This window comes from Passer domesticus, chromosome Z, assembly GCF_036417665.1.
Source record: "Passer domesticus isolate bPasDom1 chromosome Z, bPasDom1.hap1, whole genome shotgun sequence".
NCBI classification, from domain to species: Eukaryota; Metazoa; Chordata; class Aves; order Passeriformes; family Passeridae; genus Passer; species Passer domesticus.
In genome coordinates, this window is record NC_087512.1 from 77659365 (window position 1) to 77675582 (window position 16218).

The 16218-nt window shown below is 42.0% G+C and overlaps 1 protein-coding gene across 4 annotated transcripts; it reads left to right on the forward strand.

The window, feature by feature from the left end:
• Positions 1 to 503: 503 nt before the first annotated feature.
• Positions 504 to 15156, forward strand: FKTN (fukutin). Of its 4 annotated transcripts, none has more exons than XM_064403474.1 (9): positions 504 to 687; positions 2286 to 2345; positions 4202 to 4405; positions 5874 to 6151; positions 6898 to 7030; positions 8665 to 8794; positions 9900 to 10033; positions 10261 to 10388; positions 13481 to 15156. In XM_064403474.1, exons 1-9 carry the CDS (start codon positions 583 to 585, stop codon positions 13692 to 13694), a joined length of 1386 nt encoding a protein of 461 aa, XP_064259544.1. In that variant the 5' UTR covers positions 504 to 582; the 3' UTR covers positions 13695 to 15156. The 4 variants fall into 4 exon arrangements, with proteins under 4 accessions (XP_064259544.1, XP_064259543.1, XP_064259545.1 ...); XM_064403473.1 differs by having other exon boundaries at positions 529 to 687; positions 4199 to 4405; XM_064403475.1 differs by lacking the exon at positions 13481 to 15156 and adding an exon at positions 11947 to 12097 and having other exon boundaries at positions 529 to 687; positions 4199 to 4405.
• Positions 15157 to 16218: the final 1062 nt, after the last annotated feature.

A 16218-nucleotide genomic window follows, 5' to 3' on the forward strand; every position in this document is an offset into this window, starting at 1 on the left:
AAAACAATCTGGGGATATAAATACTTTCTGCAAATACCAAACGGGCAGAGCAGAGGTGGCAGGCTCATTTCTTAGAAAAATGCAGGAAAAGCAGAGTCCAGTGTACGTTTCAGGTGGAGACCGGGGGAGCCGCCTGGGACTTGTGCGGGGTTTCTCCGCGTTTTTATTTCGAGGAATGCGGGGTGTTGGATGGACGCTGACCGTGACTTTGTGTTGGTGTCGTGCCCCAGCGTCGCTGTTTGTGGGTGTCCCGTGGCAGGGCCCTTTGGGCTCCCTTTGGAGCTGATCCCGCTCCCCGCCATGGAGGGGAACGTGTGCGGGGGGGTGTGTGTGCCGTCCGCGTGTGACGCGATGTTTTGTACTAATACAACAAATCTGCAACCCTCTGTGTCTCTGGCTGTGTCGTTTTGGGGGGATTTGGGGCGCTTTGGAGGGTTCGGGGCGGGCGAGAGCCCCCCGTGAGGGGGGGTTTGCGACAGCGGGGGGGTGCGTTTTGCGACGGCGGGCGGCGCTTTGCGGCGGCGCTTTGCGGCCTGAAGCCGCAGCGCGGTGAGGGCGGCCGGGCAGCGGCTCCCGGGGCTGATGCAGAAAATCAACAGGAACGCGGTGCTGGCGCTCCTCTCGCTGACCAGCCTGGTCTTCCTGCTCTTCCAGCTGTGCTACTACAAGTTCTACCTGTCGCAGAAGGTGAGAGAGCTGCCCGGCTGCCTTTCCCTGCGGGGCGCCGTGTGGGCGGCAGTCCCGGCCCCGGGGTTCCCTGGAGCGCCTGAGGGGCGGGCGGGGAGCCCGGGCCGGTGGCCGGTGGCCGGGCTACAGTCGGGTCTGGGCTCCCAGCCTGGTGTCCAAGTCACTGTGTCAGCCGTGGGGTTTCTCCCGCAGGGAATGATGCCCTCGCCGGCTCCCGGGATTTTAACCCTCAGCTCTCGTTTCTCCGTGGCTTTTATTGCCGCAGCGAGCTCTGTCTGAAGGCTGAGCTGAAGGGAGGCAGGTTTTCCAACACTGCTACGGCGGAGAGAAATCCCCAACTCTTTTTGCAGTCGCTTTTATGACTCATTGCTCCTAAAGTGCTGCACGCCACAGTTTAAATCCTGCTTTTATACCTGGAGTGCTGTCTGTACTTCTTTTTACACCGAACCTGGAGTGTCGAGGCGAGTGGTTCTCTGCGACAGCAAAGTGAATGTTACTGTAAATTAAATCCTCCGGTGGTTCTTGGTTTACAATTGCAACTCTGATTGTATAAAGGAACTCCCTTTATGTTCACAGAAGAACCGTGCAGGTTTCAAGGCGCCCTGACTTGTTTTTTGGCTTTTCTTTCATTATTGAGTGCAGGCAGTGTCAGTGACAGCTGCTGCTGCAGCCTTCCACTTCTTCCTCACCATTCCCGATTTTTAAACAGCAACTGAGAAATTCTCCACGCTCTGGAAAAGCCAGAAGCCGAGCCAGGAGCTGCCTTGACTCCCTCAGGTGAAAATGCTGTCCTTAAAATGGAATTGTCTGGGATTACACCTGGAAATTACACAGTGCCCCTGTGGTGTTTGCCTGGCAGGGTTTGTCACCCTCCTGTTTGCTGGCACACTGGCTTGGAAACCCGAGGCCTCACCACTCCGTGTCTGGAGGTCCCTGGGGCTTGGGCTGCCCTTCTAAATATGTTTGGGCCACAGCAGTTGTTCCTGGTTTCACATTCAGCACTGTGAGCTGCATGACCAGGGGCACAGCCCCAGCCATAACCAGGAAGGGGATAAATGCCCCTGAATGCCAAGTTAAGAGAACAAGGATTCAGCTGAAATTTTTTTTCTCTGCTTTCTCCCTCCCCCTTCCCTTATTTTTTTTTGTTTTGGTTTTTTTGGGGTTTTTTTTGTTGTTCTTTTTTTTTGGTGGGTTTTTTTTTGTTTGTTTGTTTGTTCTGGGGTTTTTTGGGGTTTTTTTTTTTTGGTTGGCTTTTTTTTGTTTGTTTGGTTTGGTTTGGGGTTTTTTGGTTTGTTTTTTTTTTGGTTTGTTTTGTTTTTGGGGGTTTTTTTGGGTTTTTTTGTCGTTTTTTTGGGGGGTTTTTTTTGGTTTGTTTGTTTGGTTGGTTTGGTTTGGGTTTTTTTTGTTTGGTTGTTTTTTTTTTTTTGTTTGGTTTGTTTGTTTGGTTTGGTTTGGGTTTTTTTGGTTTGGTTTTTTTTGGGTTTTTTTTGGGTTTTTTTTTTTTTTTTGTTTGGTTTGGATTTTTTTGGTTTGGTTTTTTTTTGTGGGTTTTTTTTTGTTTTGTTTCTGTTTTTTTTTTTTTTTTTTTTTTTTGGTAGAATGGAGCAGCTTTTTCCAAGGCCAGAGGAAGCCAGTCAGGCCAAGACAGCACCAGATGGGTATGTACAGCGTCACTGGCTCTCACAGCTCTTCCGCAGCTCCCAGAGCTCGCCTGGGGCTGCAAGCTCAGCTCTCCCTCTTCACCCGGAGATGAAGAGATACACTTTGTAACTTCGCTCAGCAAAGAGAGGGTCAAAACAACAGTGTAAAGTAAAAAAGAAACAGTTACAGCTTCACAGCCCTTGCCAGTGCCCTGCTCGGATGCGTTGTTAAAGTTTCAGGAGGAAACACTTGTTCTTCCTGGGACAGAAGCATTGATCCAGGGTTTTGTGTCCCTTCAGGCCGGGAGTTGAACAGGCTGGCTGGTTTGCCATGCAGCTCCTTTGTTGTTCTGAGCGTGCCCTGGGTCACACATCCCTCCTTTGCCCACTCCAGGTGTGTCACCTGCTGGCCACTGCTCTGTTGCCTGCTTGTCCTGGCTGTGAAGCTCTTCTTCTTCAGGAAAATGTCACGTTTCAGCATTCACCAGCTGCTGCATTCCAGCCCTCATGGCCAGTGCTGGGAGTGCTGTCAGGGGCTGGAAATGGGATGTTTGTTGTGTCTTGCTTCAGGCTTGCAGGATTGAATGCAAGCAAAAACTGCCCACCCTGGGGAATCAGAAGGTCCCCTGTCATATTTGTAGTGAGGATTTGTTTGGAAACAGTTCTACAGGAGACTTTTTGTTAACTGATCTCCCAGTGGAAAACCAGCACAGATGGTTAAGGAGAGGGATGTGCTGCCTTTCGCTTTGGATGCAACATGATAATGCTGCTAATTAGCAGGATGGCCATTTGAAGGCCTGGTTTCTGCTGAGCAACAGGGAAGGTGCTCTGGCTGAGAGCTGTCCCTGGAAAAAATCCAAACCAACTGCTCTGTGGACTGCTTGCTTGTGCCAGGAATGCCCTGCTGTTCTTGGAGGTGACACCCCTGGGAGCTGCCTGCCGGGTGTGAGGTGTCACGGTCACAGGGGGCTTCCAGTCTGTGGGCAGAGCTCTTCTAAAGGTTTAACTTGCTCTTCTGAGATCATATGTGATAAAGGATGTGCCATGGCCCTGCCACCTCCTGCACTTCAGGCTTTCCTTAGAGTCCCTGCAGTGATGTGTCCAAAATACTAAGTTTGAACACGTTTCTCTTGGTGACTTAACATCAAGGCCATGCTTTTCTACCATTATCTATGTTGGATTTTTTTTAACTTTTTTGAGTTTCAGCTGAAAAGCATCTGTTTTCTTGGAGTAGTGATGGATTGGGAAGGTGGATACTTTTGCACAGATTTTTTTTTTTTTCCCTGTTCATCATTCTGGTGTGCCAGTTTTACTCACAGAAGGAATACGAGCTCATCACTCCCCTTTCAGCTTCGTGCAGCTGAAATCACCATGAGGGTAGTCTTGCTTGTGCCTGTACCACACAGGTAATGCTGCTGCCACAACTCTGTTGTTGACCCACATCCTGTGCTCATGTTTTCACATCTCTCTGAAGCCAGAGCTTTAAAATCATTAAATGAAAATGTTACAGTTGAATATATTTAAGTGGCAGAGTGACTGTGGCTCCTGTAAGTGGTTTCTGTGTGCCATGGGCACTTAAATGTGCTTGATTAATGTTCTCCAATGAATCAAATTAAACCCTTGCATTAGGCACAGAATTGCTGCAGCTTTTTACTCCTTATGCAATGCCGAGTGCCCTGGGTAGACCAGAATGCAAATTCTGTGTGGCACTTGCATCCTGCCTTCTCACTCAGCCTCACAACTGTTTGTGGAAGTGAAGTGTACACTCAGAGGATGTATTTAGGGAGATAAGATTTCCTTCTTTCAGTAGGTTGGGGTTTCTTTTGCCAAAGAGTTTTAATGCAAAGATGGTCTTTCTGTCCTCTGTCAAGCAGCACGTGGTTAGGAAGTTCCTAGGATTGATATCCAGTCACAACATTCCAGTGTATTTGATCGACCCTTTGATTCTGGGATTGGTTGATAAAGACATTGAGCAGATCAGAAGCTCTCCTGATAGCCCCAGCCCAGAATGCAAATACTTCTGTGCTCCAAGAGACTTCACTACCTTTGCACTACTGGACAAAACGTGGAAACATGATGTAAGTGCATGTTTTCTGCTCACATTTGTGTATTTTAATGCACTCAGCTGTTCTCTGATGTTGTCACTTAATGCTTGCATGTTTGTATCTGAGTTCATGTGGTGGTAATGCTGTAGGCAGAGGAAACTTTGTTTGAAAGTAAAAGTTGCCCATTTACTAGCCTGGATACATAGGAGTAATTTATAGCTGAAACTTTTCAGAAGCTGTCTGCAATATTAAAAAAAAACCACAGGTAGTCAGGGTCTATGCCAAAAGGAAAGAAAGAAGTCTGTTAGAAAGGAAGGAGGAGAACCTGGATTCTGTGATGTAGGTGCCTCTGTTATAAATCTGGAGTTTGGGGACTTATCAAGAAGGAAATGCAGTTATTGATGTGACAATTACCATAGTCTATTATTTTACAATTCTTTTAGCACATCCTTGTAATTAATGCCATTTCACTTAATGTGTTGGTGATACTTGATGGTGTCTCTTCTTCTCTGTGGTGTTAGGACATTTTTAATGGCTGTGTTAGAAATAGGTGTAGCATGTGAGGAACGACAAATTTAAATCCAATATTATTTTAACAATTAAGTGTAGTCTGGAAATATTTATTAGACATTTCTACAGACTAAAGGTGTCAATGGCAAACAGCTTTTTTCTTTTTTTTTTTCTTTTTTTCCCCTTTTTAATTTTTTTTAATTAGAAAAAGCAAGAGACACTGAAATGATCAGTGACTATTTCACTGAAGAACTTGAGTGAAGAAGGGTGTCACTCTGGGCCTGATCAGGCAGCTGTTTTACCCACAGGTGTGAAGAAATTTCAGAAACTAAGAGTAAAGTTGTATGGCAGCACATAAATCCATTTTCCCATTGCTTTGTGTCTCAGTGATAATTTCTGTATCATTCAGGGGAGAAGCTGATATTCTGCTTATACAAAATATTCCAAGGGGGGAAATTGACAGGTGCTTCAGGTGCTGATTAGTTTTATTTTTAAATCAGCCTGAATTTAATTCCCTTTGCTTGTAGAAATATGAAAGCCTGTTACCTGAAAGCAGTGCTCAATGTTTGGTGACATTTTTATTTGCCCCACAAAAGAAGGTTTTGGATTAATCATTTTTGTGTTAGTGGTGTTGTTATTCAAGGACTTAGGAACATCAAATTTCGCAGAAGAACAGTTTTAGAGAATAGTTTGAGACTGCAGGCTAGGGTGCTATGGCAAGGAACAAACCTAATCCAAGCATGGCTTACAACAGTTATTTGTTGTTTTATTTTGTAGTTTGAAGGACAAAATTTAAGACAAGGAAAGAAGGTGGTTGGAATTGCTTGTGACTGCTAGTCTTCAAGCTCTTAGAGATTTTTGATTAATTTGTGCTTAAGCCTGATTAGAAAATGAAATGGGGAATGGTGTGAGTTAGTAATAAGCATTTAGCTTCCAGTTTTGGTTTCTCTAATCTTTAGCCTGCTCTGCTTCCTGTCCTCCTCATTTTCAGGTGGGCCTTTTTAGAACTGCTGAGAAGATGGGGTTCCAGTGGCTAAAGATCATAAACAAGGACCCCCGCCTGGATGGGATGGATGACCTGTCTGGGATGGAAATTCCCTTGCACTACATATTCAAACTGGCATCCCATGCCATTCACCTGGTGGTCTTCTATGAGAGGAGTGGCAACTTCCTCTGGCACGGGCCCCTGAGACTCAAGCAGCAAATGGACAGAAAGTTTGTGCCTTTCCGGAAGCTCCACTTCGGTCGCTACCCTGGGGCCTATGAAAAGTGAGCTCACAACAGGGCAAGGAGAAAGCCATCATGGCACTCCCAAAATTACTCCCTCTGTGTGTAAAACTACTCTCTTTCCTGTAGTCAGGTTCTAAAATTCAGCTCGGGTATGAGAGAGACCCCAAAGTGAGGGCTTTGAGAACATAGTTTCTGAGAAAACGAGAAAAATATTGAGACATCTCACACATCAAAATAAAACTGTTTAACTTTTTCCATTAATTTAACCCCGTTCTTTTGTCCTTTTAAAACACAGAATCTATATGAGTTATGTTCCTAGATGTTGAAGTAAACTGTGTAAGCTGTTAAATAATCCCACTTCAATCATTATGAAGGCTGAATATTTTTTAATTTTTAAAAGCAAATAGCCTCAAAGTACAGAGTAAAATTTGATTCTAAAGTGCATCTCATACTTAGACAACCAAATAGACTGATTTTGAAGATGCACTGAACAACATCTCTGAACACATTCAAGTCAAGAGTCAGTAAAGGAATCAGTGATCTGAAAAAACAGCTTGGGGTGTGGAGGTGTAGGATTTATTTTTAAACAAAGTTTTGAAACGTATGGGGAATTTGGTGAACCTCTTGTTCTTTTTAATTTATAATTGGTTTTGGCTGTGTTTGGACAGAGGGATCACTGCCAGTAGTGCATTGCATTAAGATTACAACCTGAATTAAAGGATAAAATGCTATGTGGTTTGTAATAGAATTAAATAGGGTGATATATTATCTCTCTTTCCATGCAGGCCAGAACTTGTGCTTGTTTCCATCGATGACTTAAAAGTTCAAATTCCAAAAAATCCGTCCAGTTTTCTAGAGGAGATGTCCCACTCTAGATTTCTTGAATGTAGGTACAGAGAAGCTCGGGCTTTCTTTCAGGTTAGTGGTAACTGGGTGGTGTCTCTGAGATTAAATGTGTGTTTTCACTGATTGACCCAAACCTAAGAACAGTTCACTGTTTTTTTTTACCTAAATGGGACTGTTCACAAAGCTAAATACAACACTTGATTCTCATTCCACAGATCTTGCTAAATGGTAATGAAATCAAAACTTTACCTGAAAATCATGGCCTTTTTTGTTTTTTTTTACTTGTGAGCACATTTTTTTCCCAAGAGGGAACCAACATATCCATGGTTCTAACACAACTTTACCGTTAAATGGATCTTATGTAAATAAAACTAGCTTGCTTTATTAGATACACAAATAAATCTTGTCTATCTTCATGGCTGAAAACTTTCCTTATAGCAGTCCTTGAAGTTTTGAGAAGTATTTAATTTTACATTTTTTGCATCTTGTCCTGCAGTTCCATGTTCCTCATTGGGCTTATCTGAAATGGTCACATTCCAAAGTGACTGATTTAATTGCTTTTCTGACTGTGTAAGCTAATGTTTTCACCACTATTCAAAGCATTATTTTTAGAATTTTACTACTTGATTTAGCAGATAGAAATGTCTCTGCTTCAGTGTGGGGGGCATGTTGTCCTAACTTGGAAAGGACATGAGTTATAAAGTGATCAAGAATTCACAGTTAAGACTACAGAGTCAGACCACTGAATCTGAGCCATCTCTGAGTTCATGGAAGGGGGAAAAAGGGCACTGGAGGCTCCAGTCTCCAGTCATTCAGGTGTTGGGGAAAGGGGGGACCACTCCTGTTCACTCTAGTGGCCTGAAGATCCTTATTTGGGTAGCAGGAGGGTCACAAGGGCATCCATCTGTTGTCCCTTCAAGTGTGGAAGACAGAAAATATATAATCCACTTCACCCTCCAGGCAGAAATCACCACAGGCAGAGAAAATGTGCCTCTAAATGTTTATTGAACTGTGCTGGAGCTTTAACACTGAGACAAGCTGCTGGTACCTGTTTTGAAAAGTTCATTTCGGCTGCTCGTTGCCCAAGAGCTCTTAAAGAAATCCATGACAAAGCCGAGTGGTTGTTCCTTTGTTGGAATTGGTAATGTTTGCCCAGCCTCCCGTGTTGTTTTTGGCTTTGCATGGACGGCAGACCTTGCCACAGTTCTGTCTGCAAGATTTTTGGGTTCACACTTTCTCCTTGGCAGCTCTCCTTAAAACTCAACACCCAATTCTGACACTTGGTGGCGCCAAATAAATTGATCATGGAGTGCTGGAGGTTGGAAAAGCCTTGCTGTGCTGGCAAGGACTGTTTCTGTCCCTGTGTTCTCCTTGGACTCCAGGAATTTACTTCAGCATGTGCAGAACAAGGGCTCACCCATGTTGCTGCCAAGTGCTGAAAATCAGTGTCTAATACATATTTTCTTATTGTAGTCCACTGTGAATTTTAATTCTGATGTTTAGGAGAAAAAGAAAGGTTGGTGATTCAGAGTTTTAATTTCCACTTGTTATTCCAGTGCATATTTTGAACATGGACTGTGTATGTAAGAACAGTTATTAGCCCAGGGGTTAAGTTAATCATTTAAGGTCATTTCTCCCTAGGATGCTGAAAAAATGAAGGCACAAGTTTGATTTCTGTTAGTAACTTGCTTGCTCTTGCCTTCCAGCTATATCCTGATGATGCCTCTCTTGGTGCAGTGGAATTCAGGAAAAAGGCAAAATCCTTGCTTCATCTGGCTGCCCTGACACTGAATAAGTTGGGAGTGAAGTTCTGGCTGAGCAGTGGAACATGTCTTGGTAAAAAAATTGTGTTGTGTTGTATTTTTAAACTCACCTGAAACTTTAAACACTTGATCTTCCATTGCTTGTGATGTCAGCAGAGGCGAAATGTACTGGGTTGGAAGGTAATAACTGTATTGCAAGAGGCCTTTTTTCTCCTGAAATAAGCTTTTTCTTTAGAAACCTGAGCGGCAGAGATGCTGGGCAAATTAACAGTGTTTAGTGTTGTTAACAATTACCTGTGTTGTGTTCATCCCTGCTAGGATGTAATCAACAGTTCCCTAATTTGTGTGACTTGGAATTCACTGAAGTGCCAGTTGGAAAATGCAGTGATGAGCACATTGTTCTGCTGTCCAAGTACACTCTAACCCTGGTTTTCTTCCCATGCAATTAGATGCTTGTCACTGACTTCTAAAATACAGTTTACATTAATTTATTTTCTTTCAAAACAACCTTTTATTAAAATTACAATCCTTTAAAGTAGGTAATGCAAGTTTTCAGTTCTGCTGAAGGTACAAGTGTCTTATCACTGATGAGGATTCCTGTGTTTCTGAAACACTTAGTGAAAACTCATGTGTTCACATTTGTCTTGTATTTATTTAACACTAGGGAATATAATTTTCTGAATGAACAGTTACTAAAAGATGCCTTAATGAAACAGACAAAAGGATGTCCCACTTTGTGTCTTTCTGCTTTGCAGTGGTGATTGAAAGATGATTAACATCTTGGATGCAGTATAAAACAATAGTTGCAAATCAGAAGCACAGCTGTGGCCCTGTAGCTGTTAACTGCTGATTAGATTTGGACCCACATAAAGAATGTAATTTTTTTTATAAATGGATTTAAATTAGGAAACTGAAGATACATTATCTTTGTTTTCTCTTGCATTCTTGGCTTTCTGAAGGGAGAGAAATGACTACAAGTGCAGTAATACTTGTTTCCTTTGGTGTGGTTCATCCCATACTAAAAAAAGGCAGAAGTCTTGTTTTATGGCCTCAAAAGTCAAAGACTTTTGCCTGGTGATCTAAGGAGAGTACATTTTTGTGTTCCTTTAGTTCTATTAAATTCACATTCCTGAATTAACTAGTTTGGGATTTTTCTGCTTTATTTTCTTCCCCCTCAGGCTGGTATAGGCAGTGCAATGTCATTCCTCACAGCAAGGATGTGGATTTGGGAATCTTTATAAGGGACTACAAAGCAGACATCATTCCAGCCTTTCAGAAAGCAGGGCTGCCACTGAAGCACAAATTTGGCAAGGTACATAGAAAACGAACATTTTACTTCATGTGTATGTTTCTGTGGATTTGTGGACTTTGACAAAGTTAAAGAAGTGTTTAATATTAAAAATAATGCAGAATTACTGCGTTTTCTTCAGTTAGAATAGAAGTATGTCTGTACATCTGATGAAAATTAATTTATTTTCTGCTGACATAAGTTGCTTTGCATTTTTATGTGTATATACAGTGTGTATTTTTGTCTTTCAGGTGGAAGACAGCTTGGAACTCTCTTTTCAGGGAGAAGATGATGTGAAACTTGACATTTTTTTCTTCTATGAAGAGAATGACCACATATGGAATGGAGGAACTCAGGCCAAATCGGGCAAGAAATTTAAGTAAGAACTGGATTTGTACCACTAGTAGGAAAGAAATTGAACAAGATAGTGTTTACTGATGGCATTTTGTGTGCTGTTGCCTGGCAAAGCCTGTGCTTTTTGTGGAAATGTGGATGTCAGAGGGGAATCAGTGGAGATTCTGCACTCTGAGACCAGTGAAGCAGAGAGAGAACAGTCCTGTGCCTTACTAGAGAGTAAATGTCAGATCTCTTGTGAAATCAAAAGCAGGGCTGGCATATCATATATCAAGCAGATCTTATCTGACTGTGACAGGCTCCCAGTTACATAAACACCCAAGATGAGGAAAATCTCTAAAACAGTGTTTATTGCACAATCTAATTTTGTAGTAGAACATTAATCCTTAGGCATCTGTCTTGATGAGGAAGTATTATGGCAAAAAGCCTCAACTCTCCTTGCACAGAAAAGCCCACAATTTGGGATTTTTGAGGTAGCAATTTGGAACACAGACAATTCCTGCAGTCCTTACTGTTCATGTTCTCAAAATGGAATTTTGAATAGGATCCCATGTTTCTTGTTTCAGTATTAAATCACACCTTTCAGTATTAAATCAGCAATGACTTAATAATTTAATTTAATGATTCAATCCCAATCACTTCAGCAAACTGAATGTGGATTTTGATAATTAGATTTATTTCTTTCAATCACATACCTTCACTCAGTAGGTGATTCTTGCAGACTAGTTGAAAACCTCTTAGGCTTCTACAGGATTTCATTATCTTTCATATTTTGCCTGAAATGTATTTGTTTTTGTTTAGTGAGCACTGTCATCCAGTTGAAGATAATGTACAAATCCTTGTCTTAGTTATCGTTGTTCTGAAGTGATAAATAAAGACTGGAAAAGATATTTTGATAACCAGCTTCAAAAGGCACATTTAGAAATAGACAAAAGAAAGAGGTCTTGGAATATCCCCACAGAAAATGGGCTGTGTAGCAAAGTTTGGTGTTTGGGTTTTTTTTTAGAATACAGCAGCAGTTCCAGTTTTCATGTGTGGTGCATTCTGAAAAGCAAGGTGGCCAATAAATTCCTTTCTTCCTCTTTGTGCTCTTGTTGCATCTGCATTGCTGTTTCCATGCCAGCGGAGTTGACACTGCTCCTTCAAAATTCCATCAAACCTTGGATACTTGGGAGATGTTTTTCCCCCATTTTTTGATAATGACTGGTCCAAGAGATGAGAATAGGGGATCAATGTGACCCTGTGCTGCACTCCAGCTTTTGTATCCTTGGGTATTACAGCTCTTTTGGGGCTCCATCTTCCACAAAACTCTTGCCTTTTCTTGTAGCCTTGTACTTATTTTTGGTGGTAGCTTGTTACAAGTTCCAAATGTAGCTTTCTAGTTCAGTAATAACTTTGCTTAGGCGTAGCATCATAAGGAAGCCAAGCCTCTAATTCTGAGCTGGTGTTTCTTAGTTTAAAACACACAGAAAAGGATCAGGAAAACTTCTTGTTTACCACCATAAAGGCCCTGAGCCATGTCAGAACTGTAGCTGTTCAGAATCCTTAGCCAAGTAATTCCAGTCATGTGTTATTCCAAATAGATCCTCAAAAAGAGAAAAGAGACGCAGCTTTTGTTACTGTGAGATGTGAGACCACTTGGAATGCCTGATCTGACTATGTGCAACACCAGAATGACCCTCAATGTTGCTTAAGCCCTGTCAGAATTTTGGAGGAAGGCAAAAGTGAGGAGGTCAGTCAGAAGAGTAGTGATTGTTTGCTCATGCTGAATCCTAAATCTACTCTAACAATTTTAAAGAAATTGTAGTGTCAGAAGAGATGCTGATTGCTACTGGGTCATCACAGAAAAGGGTAGAAGTTCTTTTCTAGGATTAAAACTGAAAGGTAGAAGGTGTTTTCTTCGGATAGCTAAATTTTTTGCACAGGCATACTTTCTGTACATCTAAATTAGAGGGTGGAGAGCTAGAGCATTTCTCATTGAGTCCCTAAAATATTTCTCATAGTCATTTTTAGCCTCTGTTTCCTTGGAGAGCTGGTTTCTAACCCTCACAGTCTGGCTGTGTGGTTTGCTTTTCCATGTGCACAAACATTTCCTCAGAATTCCTGACACAAGCATGTGCATCCTCCTGATACTGTCTGGGAGTTGCAGCAACTGAGGCTTCTTCTTTCTTTGCAAATTTAATATTGGACAGTTGCAATCTCCAGCAGGCAATCTACAAAAAACTGAGTCTGGGAATCAAATCCACCCTGTTTGCTTTAGTCCTTAAGGTGAGCTAATTCTGTAGGTTTTTAACAAAGAGGACTTTGTGTAAGATTTTAGTTCAATCAGCAGTCTTTGGATATATATCCAAAAAATGCTTGATCACTTTGTTCTTTCCCTCCACTTAAGGCATGAAGCACTATTGTTTTATTTTCTCATACTGTTTGCTGAGAGCTTAGAAATGAAATTAACTTCAGGTTTGAAAGAAGATGGAGGGGGCAGTTCTAGTTCATCATACAAATGCACAAACCTTTTTTTTAAAGGGCAGAATGCTTATGGTTTCATTTTAACCTGTGAAAAAAGGTTTTTTTCACAGGTTAAAATGAAACCATTTAAAGTGATCCTAAAATTCCTGAAAAAGGAATTTTAGGATCACTTTAAAAATTTTTTTGTGTGTGTGGAAGTCTTCAGAACTTCAGAAGTGGGAGTGATCCTCTGCAGGAATAATGGGTAGACTTTGGTATTGTTTGACACCTCGACTCTGACACTTGATAGGATGTATTTCTGGTCAAGCTGTGAAATTTACCTGTGAACTGCCACTGCTGTAAGCATGCAGTGCTTTCTATAAGGGGTAACTACTAAATCCCATTTGTAACAGGCAAAGCAGAGGCAGGGATGAACCTGTAGGTGGCAGAATGACGTGAATAAAAGCAACAAAAAAATTAGGAATGCTCCTTCCTAAGCACACGAAGCAAAACGTTCACCAGTTACTGTTAATAACACCCCAGTGTGTAAGAGAAAAAACAGTACAAATGTAACACGGCCACTTGTTGCAGTTGCTTGCTCTCTCCTTGAACTTACTCAGAGGTGCATTCTAGCTTTTTTTCCAGTGACCATACCCTTTTGTTCTGGCACAGGTATCTCTTTCCCAAGTTTACTCTGTGCTGGACTGAATTTGTGGAGCTCAGGGTGCACGTGCCCTGCGAAACCCTGCAGTACGTGGAGGCCAACTACGGCCCGGAGTGGAAGGTGCCTGTGAAGACGTGGGACTGGAAGAGCTCACCCTTCAACGTGCAGGACAACGGAGTCTGGCCTATTGATGAGTGGGACAATGTCATCCAAATCTACTGACCCCTGTCTGCTGGCAGAGCTGTCCCCAGAGCTGTCACTTCGTGATTTCCCAGTGCCCGAAGGCACGGAGATCTGTTTTCTTTGCCCCACCTGTTTCCTAAGGAGGCATTTTCCTCCCTTTGCTTAACAGGTGTTTTCTTCACCTTCATTGTGCTTTTTCCACGTGGTTAAAGGAGAAGATGAAAAGCAGCTGGAGGGAAGGGAAGCTGAAAGAAAAGCTGCACAAAAGGAGTAGAGAGGACTGCAGTGCACTTACGGGCAGTTGACTCCTTAAATGTAAAGTGGCCAGGTGACTTTGACATTCCTGGGATCATCAAAACCTTCAGACTGTTCAATTCTCAAGCTTGAGAGAAGGTTAGGATGGGAAAATCTCAGAGAAGTTCCTCTTTTTTCAAAGGTGATGTATGACTGTTTAACTTCAAAACACCAGAGTTAGGAGTACCTCAAATGTGCTTGATTTGAGACTGGTACATCCCTACCATGAGCAAGGGGTTGCTCTTGGGAGTGGAATGTTTCTGTGGCACAGAACCTGTGTGACCTGCTTTACATCCAGGAGGTATGTGGTAATGGTGTAACACTAAGTGAATGGAAGGAGAAACTATTGACATTGGACATTTTTCAGTTTGTCCTTCTTTAAGAATGTGAAGGTACATGTTGCTGGGCTGGCTTCCCTGTGAAAAGAAATAAAATTCTGGTTTTAATGTTCCAGTCCTTGTGTTCTCCCTGTAAAATGTTTTACTGTTTTTCAGCAAATTACAGCTATCCCTGCTTTCCTGCAAGTAGATTGAAATGGGGGTTATTCACAGTTTTCTGTTCCACAGAACTCTTTAAGGGAAAGAAGAAATGTGTACAAATACCAACTGTTACATCAAATTTGCATCAGCAATCCTGCCAGTCCTCTCAGTTTCAGTTTCTCCTGCCACTGAAACACTGGAGTAAATTTTCAGCTTCTGGCAACAACTTGTCAGGCTGGCTCTTCAATTGGATGGTAACTTTGCTCTGCCTGGTGAAGTAGAGAGAGAGATGTAAAATCCTGCTAACACCATTCACTTGCTAAAGTAACCATGACATCATAAGGGATAATTTCTCAGGTAGATTTTTTTGTATTTTTTCCTTAAAATTGAAAAAAAAAAAGGTGAACGTCCTTGTGGTTTCCATGTTCATAACTCTATTGTCCTGAATTTCTTGGTGTAATAACATGCAGCAAGTCTGTGAGTTTCTCAGATGTGGTAAATGTTTAAGAGCAAAAGAAAAGATGCTCTCAGAAAATTATAATCTGTCAAACGTTTGACTTTGTAGATGAAAAGACTAATGAAAAAAAAATGCATGTCCCTGAAAGGGAGGATGTCTTGAATGGTTGATAATACCTGTAAGATAGTCTTCAGGTTAAAATGTTTTCACTTCAGAAGATACAAGTGTATATTTAACACTGATTAAAAGGAGAGTCTAATTTGCAACTTGAGATGCTGTTTCATCCTTTGTTTTGTCATCTTGGGCAGCATTTAACACACTTCATTGCAGTTACCATGACATAATACATAGAGGAGAATCCTGACAAGTTTCTTACTCTGCTTATTGGCTGGCTGTCTTTGAGGGTTTATTTTTTAATAAAGATACTTGGATACAATGAAGATACTTGGAATAAAGCAGATGCCCACATGTAGGAGAAAGGATCCTTCAGCTGCCCAGAGAGATGGCACATTGCACATCTCCTGTCACTCTCTTGCAGTGCTCTGGCCACAAATTTCCTGCTTGGATGTAAACTGGGTGCCCAGGAGTGAACATCGTGGAACTGCTGCTCTTTGGGGGCACATCATGAGGCTGAAGCCTTGGCATTCCCTCAGAAACAGCCAGATTGAGGTGTGCTTCCTTTTGGGTTCTCCTGAAATGGATTCTTGATTCTGGCTTACCTTCTTAACTTACTACTGCCTTCATTTTGAAAGTGCTCTGGAGAGGAGGATAATTCCTAAATTTCTCTTAGTGGTCTTCAGCAACCACATGTGAAGTCCCTTGGCTTCTTGTAGCAAACAAGGTTCTTCATGTTATTTATGTGCAGCTGTTAAAGACAGAAAAGTGATCAAAGCTCCAGAATAACAGCAAGGAAAGACTGAAGAAATACCACTGCCTGAAGAAAAGGGACCATAAAAGGCCGTTTTCAAAAGCCATAAAAGATGGATACAAGAAAAGGAAGGGATGCTCCTTTCTGTGGGTGGTAGGAAGTAGAAGTAAATGGGAGGAATGCAAATTGATCCACCAGCACAGAAGCTGGAGTATTTAACGTGTGGAAATGTGTAAAACCTGTGATTTTGGGGGTCTCTGAGAACACATCAGGCAAATGCCAGCCACATCTGTGCTGAGTGTAGTTAAGGACTGACTGTACTTAATCCCATCTTCCTGCTGGAGGGAGCTCCTATTTCCCATGATTCTGTATAATTCCACAACTTCCTGCTTTCAGAAGGTGGAAATTGGAGTCATTGTTTGTATGTGAGCTCAAGAAAGGATCTATTTCTGTAATCAGACTGGA